The 8,010-nt window shown below is 45.7% G+C and overlaps 1 protein-coding gene across 1 annotated transcript; it reads left to right on the top strand.

Moving 5' to 3' along the window:
- Positions 1-5,169: 5,169 nt before the first annotated feature.
- On the top strand, positions 5,170-7,599 carry GL218_04085 (uncharacterized protein; the record flags this gene model as incomplete). The annotated part of the gene is made up of 5 exons (XM_033580667.1): positions 5,170-5,475; positions 5,527-5,554; positions 5,603-6,351; positions 6,404-7,203; positions 7,326-7,599. 5 exons carry the CDS (start codon positions 5,170-5,172, stop codon positions 7,597-7,599), a joined length of 2,157 nt encoding a protein of 718 aa, XP_033436348.1.
- Positions 7,600-8,010: the final 411 nt, after the last annotated feature.

The following is an 8,010-nucleotide window of genomic DNA, read 5'->3' as shown; positions in this document are numbered from 1 at the left end:
CCTCGATGATGGTGGTTCTGACGAATTCAGGGGGCCATCTGTGCTACAAGGATTTGTTTTGCTAAGAGGTACACACGGTCTTCAGCAAGGTACTATGTACGTAGATGTGTTAGGTATGTAGATGCGTAGATGCGTTGTATATACCTACCTACATAGTAGGTGATTGATAATTACCGGGGTTTAAACTATCGCGTCAAATTTGAGAGGCCCTTAATTCGGGAACTGAGGCTTCGTTGCATAAACTATTGATATTACGACAATGTCGATTTATTAATAAGCAACGGTCCCATAGAGTCGGGAAATTCAATTACTCCTTTTAGAGCCGCCCAGCCGCCCCAGCCCTAGACAGCATGATCAAATAGTTATCCTCCTTCCCCCCCCTCCTCAATGATGTGCCTTATCGTCATTCGGCAGCCAAAACTACGAGAGCCGAACAGGGATTCCATTTCCGTGGTTCGGCCGGGAATGCCAAATCTAGCGTTTATTGTAATGTGTCTAAATCAATACTTACCCTATGTAGGTTGCTTTACTACCATTGTCACTTTTTGTCACGAATTGCTAGCATCAGAGAGGGTTTACCCCCCCCCAAACAACAACAATCTCTAAATACGATTTCCATTAACGTTCCATCTCCTTTATTGAAGTTGCTTTGCGAACTGAGTTATGAGATTATTAGTTTGGTATTATCTACATAGTTATGGATATACATACCTACATATGGACTTATTGTGAGATATGACCAAATCTCAATACTATGCACGTTTGCACAAGGGCACGACGACTAGTCAAATAAGGCTCTGTGGATTCGTAACATGGGTCTCCCGTCGATGGTCTCAAGCATGGGGGTCCAAGACAATCCGGTCGATAAATACTCGTACGATTGTAATTTCAACAGCGCGGAGAGGTAGGTCATAACGAGCCGCGCTATATTAAACCAACATATAAAGTGAAAATTATACAAACTATTGTATTAGCGCCGCATCGAAATCTTCTAGCATCGTACTCGCTGCTAGGTTCTTAAGGTGGAGAATATTCGGGAGCTTTGAGCCGTGAAGTCTGCATATCTATATGTACACAGATGTATAGATGTACAGATGTACAGATGTACGTGGAGGCTGGGAATATTAAGATGAAGCTTATTACAGCTCCATGATCATAAGTAGTGTATTATAGGTAGTCCAACCGCGCGGGCAAGCCATGCGCTGAGGTGAATGAGCTAGCAACTACATATTAATACAACCCCAGAGTAATTAAGAGGCATGCGGAGCCGTAAAGGCATTCGCGCACCCTTGATGTTTACGATTGTGAAAAATACGAAAAAATGATACTCGGAACTTACCTATAGCGATTTGATTGATTGATCCGTTAAAGTACCTATAAAGGTAACCTCACATGGGATATATCACATATATGATATTTCTAAGACCGGATTTAGAGAAGGTAAACCGGTATTAACTTACCGACCAAGTTTTCAACTCACCTTACCTACCTATGTAGGTACTTTGGCCGTTCATTGAGAAGTGAACCTGGTAGACTGGTACGTTGGTGCTATTCGTCATCAGTGTTGGTGTTCGTTACCCATGCTCACGAACTGCAATATAAGTACGTACTATACATAGCTGACAAGGGTTTGTTAGGTACATCCTACATATGTACATAGGTAGAGTAATGTTAGCTCATGTGTACGTCACTACATACATCTGTATTTCTGTAAGGCCCCTGTATCCTGTATGATACTAGGTACCTACAAGGTGGACATTCCAATTTTGCAGCGAAACAGTCGAGACCACTTTTGCAATTAAGGTTAAAGTAACCGATTACATCAAATGTGAGTACACAATCCCTAGTGAGGAAATTATCTGATGGCAGCGTTATCCTTGTAACACAAGAGGTTTCCGTAGTGCTACTATGCCGGAAATCCGGGACAGAGCAAGCTCTGATGGCGGAAGGCGGATGGCGGATGCAACGATGGGTTGGACATGGTCCACCATCACTCTCATATTACGAAAGGAACATTCCGAACACCTACACAGAGCACATTATAATGGGCCCTGTTTACTTCAAAAAAATGAAGAATGATACCAGTGAAACAAACCAATATATCTCATCTCACATCACCACCATCGATCAAACCGCGGTTTATGTACGTCTACGACAGCAAATCTGGCCCTGTCGATCATGATCAACCACCCACGTATATAGCAAGATGGATCAAGGCTAACTGCTATGCATTCATGCGCAATGACATTTCTGTACAGAATACTCGACAGTAACATCTCGGTCCCTGCAGGATAGCTCAAACCAGCCACATGAAATAACAGAGCTCTTTAAATATGTACTTGGATCCCTATTCGAGATTATCATTACTATGCCTCGACGTGGCCTCGGGTGGTCTATCGATGTCGCAAAAACCCCCCATTAAACAACGGCCTAACTAAATCAGTTTAATTAATTCGATCATTGCGTTATTTATGAGCCTCATTCTCATATTTCTACTATCAGGCCTCCTGTACATTTCTGTATTGGATTGCTAGTTCCAACACTATGATCTGTGCTTCAGGTTCGCCCTCTTTGATGAGTCCCTGATGATCCTAGAAACGTAGGGGTCCCTGTCATAGCGGATCCAATCAGCCAAAATTGGTGGTTTACAGTAACGCTGGTACGGCCCCAAAGACTCATCGAGCACCGTTCCTTTTGTTTTTTTTTGGGTTTTTTTTTTTTGGCAGCCAACGTAGCATCCAATCGTCCAGGGCCAAAAAAGGGCTTTTACCTGGGCTAAATGTACCGGGCCTACAGCTTTGACAGAGACGGACTTCAACTAGTTTAGGTACACTACACGCGTAGCTAGGGCTTCCTTATAAAAAAAAAAAAAAAAAAAAAGAGCTTGAAGAGGCATGTCGATCAATAGTGGGAATTTTATAATTATCTCGCTGAGCTTAGCTACATACTAGCTACCCCCAGAATATTCGAACAAGATCCTAAACGCCTATACAGTATAAGCACATCTTACAGTAATCTAGCATTAGCATATACTGCTAGGTTAGGTCAGTCAGTTTTTTGACAGAATTTGCAGATATGAAATGCAGCGCGTCAAGGTACAAGCAGGGTACTGATAGATGAAAGCACAGATGCCTCGGACTCCCTCATTCGTCTCATGTGCGTTATGAGATCAACAGATCGAGGACCTTCCACTAGCCGCCGTTGATCAAACCCGCTTGGTAGGATCTTGAGCAAGTCTTCAACCCCCAGCGTGTGCGCCCCAGTTCCCCGCTGCCTGGTTCGCTGGGTGGCCCCATGACTGTGGATGAAGGACCCTTGTCCTACTTGCCATGACCTTATCTCGTCTTTGTATTGTTTGTAAAACGGCCGGCGGCAGCAATATCTCTAACCTCCCGCCTTGAATGTATAGAATAATAGATATTTTTTTGTACGCTGTAGTTTTTACGGTAGCTAAACGTTTAAATTTGTATCTCTATGTATAAGAGAGTAGCGTTGAATTAGCCCGGTAGGAAGTACGGGCAAATATCAGATGGCTGCGTGTCATCGGTTCCTCTCCCTGACATCCCGACTCCCACTCACCCAGTAGCTGCATCTTTCTAGCTCAGGGGACCCCTGTTTTAGCACCAACCGGACAGCAACGATCCTTATTGCGTACTGTATGCACTCAATTACTACACTTCGTACCAGCATAGTGGGCTAAGGCTGGTTGATTTACCCATGCATTTATTGCAAAAGACAAATTCACTTGATCGTAGTCTCTTGCGGACGATAAACTCCTTTAACCGATTCCAAAATAGTATCTCAAGTCATCGTCTACATACGGGGTTACCTCTATAATTCTGGAATTTTACAATATTAAACCGGATAGGTGTTACCTTTCCTCAACGCAACATTTGCCCTCTTTGGATAGAATATATGCAGATACCCCTAAGCTCCCGTCTCTTCTAGTCCCAAGATACATACTTCCGAATCTAGCGCTCGGCCACTCTTTCGTCATGACTTCATTACGTTGATATCAGCTTCGTGTCGACCTCCTTCAATGTTAGAAAATACCTTCCAGCAATAACAAGGCTTCTTACCTACTTAGCCTTACGATCTAATACTCTTGCCACACACCTCATCACTAGTTTCGTTAGGAGGAACAAGCCAGGTCAAGGCAGAGAAAAGGCGGCCACGATCCAGATTTACCAGCGTTGATAGAGAGCTGGTTGCTCCGGGAATTTGATACTAGACTCGTCCTCGGGCTCTATCCTTCGGGCGTTTTCTAAATTGTGGGTGGGTTCTAGTATTTCGAGGTACAGCCTGCCGAATCCCAAGATCGGCTTCTGTTCCATGGCACCTAGTCCTCGCCTCCTTGGCTACCCGCTGCATAAGGAAGCCCCGCTATAGCTATCATCCTGTCAGCAGATCCTCGAGACCCTGCTCCTCATAGGTAGTGTACAGGCTCAACAGCACTAGGGGACTCCTGCAAGGTGTACTACAAGAGCCCCACAACTATTTCATCTTCAATACCTCCTAGTCACCAGTATCCATAGCCGTCAAGCTTGTGGATTGGTTGTAACTACCGTGAACAGCGCAGCCTGGCCAGCTAAGCCAAGCACAAGTGCAGCTCCGAGAAATTCCCAAGCGTAAATACCATATCTACCACCTCTACGAACAATGCGGAAGGGATTCCTTCTCCATTTATGAAAACTTCGTGTTGAGAAAGATCAAAGCGGACAGCTCAACTTCCCAGGACCAAGAGGGAAGTGTCATAGGCGTAGAAGACCCTCTCGATAGGCCACACCCATCCGACTCATTGGTTAGGGGGGATTCTCTACTCGATGAGCGTATTGGGTCGAATATTTTTCTCCCTCTTCAAGTCATTAGAACCAGAACCCCTCCACCTGTAAACGTCTCTTTTACGGAAGACTGGTTGAGACTAGGCGTTGGGCCGTCAAAGAGGGTTCTCTGTCCTAGCCGATCAATTTCTTGAGATACGCCTTAACTCACTTTTGCTATTAAAAGGAATATATTCGACGCTGTTAATTTATTCATTGCGATAGTATTTCTCTGAAACGAATCTGTGCCGAGGCGGTGCCGCACGGCTTTCGTACGGAGGTGGTTCAAACCTGCCTAAGTCACCCAAGTTAACGCACATCGAATACTCCGCTTGACGAATACCTTCCAATGAGTGATTACTATCAACAATATCTGCCCTCAGCGGCGGGGAGTGGGGAGTCACCAAACCTCAGCCCCCAAGATGCCCAATATCAACCTCAGCAACATTCTACACATATGGGAAATATCAGTCCACCCTTAACAACTCCATATCAAAGCCTAGGATACTTCACCGGCTTTCCTGATCCAATTATGTTTCAGGCTCCCAAAGCCCAGAGCAATCGAAATCGCAAGAAATCTGCGTCGGGGGCAGACCACGTCAAGCATCGCCGGACACGATCGGGTTGTTACACTTGTCGAAGTAGACGAGTTAAGGTAAGCATCGGTTCTTTGGAGTTGGTATGGTAATGCTTAGATTGACCTTAGTGCGATGAAACTCATCCTATCTGTGAGCGTAAGTGTCACCATGCTAAACATTTCGAAGCCGAGCTGATAATTACAGGCTGTCGCAAAGGCAAAAGGGATTGTGTATACCCGGAAGCCTCTTCTGCAAAGGGGCAAGCTACCGAGCCAGGTTCATCGAAAGATACAGGAGCATTGACTCAAGAACCCAGCCCGAACTCTTCACAAGACGAAGCAGACGAAGAAGGAGAGAAAAATATTCGGCTCGAGCCAATCATTGACGAAGAGGAACCTACCGAGGCGTTATCACCGACCTCGTATTTAGCAGGATTACGAAGAACGAGTACGACGTCAACCTCAAACGTTTACCGGACTACAACAAGACAGAGTTCCGAAACGCCATCTTTAGAGGGTAATAAGAGTGCTTCACCAGCAATTTCAACGGCTACCTCCGCAAGCATTCCGATCTCTTTCCAGATTCCAGATTCCTCCCTTCAGTCAGCCGTCCCTCGCCCGGATTGGTCTCATTTGCCGACGGACCTGCAGTCTCACCTGACGTACTTTTGCGAAAACATTAGTTACTATAGTTACGGGTTGGTCAATGATACGGACGACTTCTTCCGCGCAATCCTGCCTAGTTTGGCCGTGCAGGCTGGTAACGAAGCTCTTCTAAATGCGGTTGTGGGATTCTCGGTGTACCATCAGACCGTTCGGAATCCCAATGGCAAAATCCAAGACTTTTTACGATATTATAATAAAAGTGTTACGTTACTACTAAGTTACCTCAAGAGACGAGAGAAGCAGGGTGTTGCAACGCTATTAACCATATTGCAGCTCGCAACTATCGAGGTAAACATACGTTAAAGGCAACCTGCAGAGAGCCATTGCTAATTAGAACAAGGAATACCTAGGTGATTGGGTAAATCTTATGGGACACCAGAAAGCCGCCTTCGAGATTTTGACCCGGCTGTTCACACCCCAGACAATCATGAATTCGCCTACGTCCCGAATACTGCTAACTTGGTATATTCGATTCGACGTCTTTGTAGGAATGATGGGAGGATTCGAAACAAGTCTACCGCGACAATGGTTCTCAACAGTTGTACAATTCTGCCAGGAGCACGCTGAAAGGGATCCGGAGGATGTAGGGATGAAGACAGAACTACATGCTTCTGCGTTGCGACTGATTTCTAGGGATATGTCAATACTCTATGCGAGAGGCGGTCGGGGCGAGATATCGGGTGATAATTTTGCTACAGAACACAACCATATTACGGAACGCCTCCACGGATGGAGAGCCAATTTAGATCCTGCTTTGACTGATCCGAATTTTCTTGTAACTGATCTTCCGCACAAAGTCCCGATAAGCGAAGATGACATCGTCGATCCTTACAAGTCGGGCCTCCTTTACGATTTGCCCCTATTCTCGACCACCGAGTTAATAGCAGAGTGGAATTCTATCCTCGTCATGCACAAGAGTCAAGAGGCATTTGCATTACAACAGAAGCCATCGGATGAGTTAAGGGGTTTGGCCTATGCTATATGCGAAATTTTTGAGGCAGTAGAGCGGTGGCCTTCAGCACCAAACGGTGCCCTCGTTCCAGTCCAGGCCTGTCTCGCTATCGCAGCGCTTTTTCTTCCTCGAGACGAGAAACACCATATGTGGTTAAGGCGGAAATATGCAATGTTAGAATCACTAGGGTAAGTTATACAGGTCTTTACACAGCTTACCCTTCTATCGTCTCCAGCTCTAATATACCGAGCAAGCACGGAGTAAACACGTAGAATTCAATAACTAACTTTTCTTGATTTCAAATCATTAGATACGTTTTCCCACTCACCATACGAGCTCGAATGGCAGAAATATTTCGCGAACCTTCTTGTATACAATGGTGGCTCCCAAACGACGAAGGACTAAGTCCCGTATTACGAAGCATCCGTGCTTTTGCGGACGAACGCAACGCGAATCCTGTTTCTCAGCAAACCGAATCTCTCCGGGAAATAAGTGCTATCTTCGCAAAGATGCGCCTCGACCCCGAACACGAAGGCGTATCATCGCCTGGCGGTGAATCCAATAGCGGCGCCTCTTCTTTCTGAGGTGCTGATATTGTACCCCTATACAAGGCCAAGGTGTCACAAGAGAATCAGGCGACGACCATACTAGACGTATATCCTAACGTTATTGGCAAGAAAAGAAGCGAGGTTGATAAAGCTTTATACGTTGGCAGCAAGCCAGCTGGTTTATTACAAGTCACATAGTGATGCAGTAAAGACGTTTCTGTGACGTTGTGGACGGACTAGGGTCCGAAACAATGAGGTCTCCATGCGGCGAAAATGGGACCGGAATGGAAACCGAGCCGTGATGCAACTCTGCGCTGCAGGACCAGGGGATGCTTGGGAGGTGAGGGGACCTACTATGCGGCCAGGTACTACGTACAACACCAAAGCCCGTTGAAATTGGGGGGATCTTATGAATAAGATGACCATGCATGCAGCCATAGCAAATTT

This window comes from Daldinia childiae (genome assembly GCF_008694065.1).
Source record: "Daldinia childiae strain JS-1345 chromosome Unknown Scaffold3, whole genome shotgun sequence".
Taxonomy (NCBI): domain Eukaryota; kingdom Fungi; phylum Ascomycota; class Sordariomycetes; order Xylariales; family Hypoxylaceae; genus Daldinia; species Daldinia childiae.
This window is presented reverse-complemented; position numbering and strand designations above follow the sequence as displayed.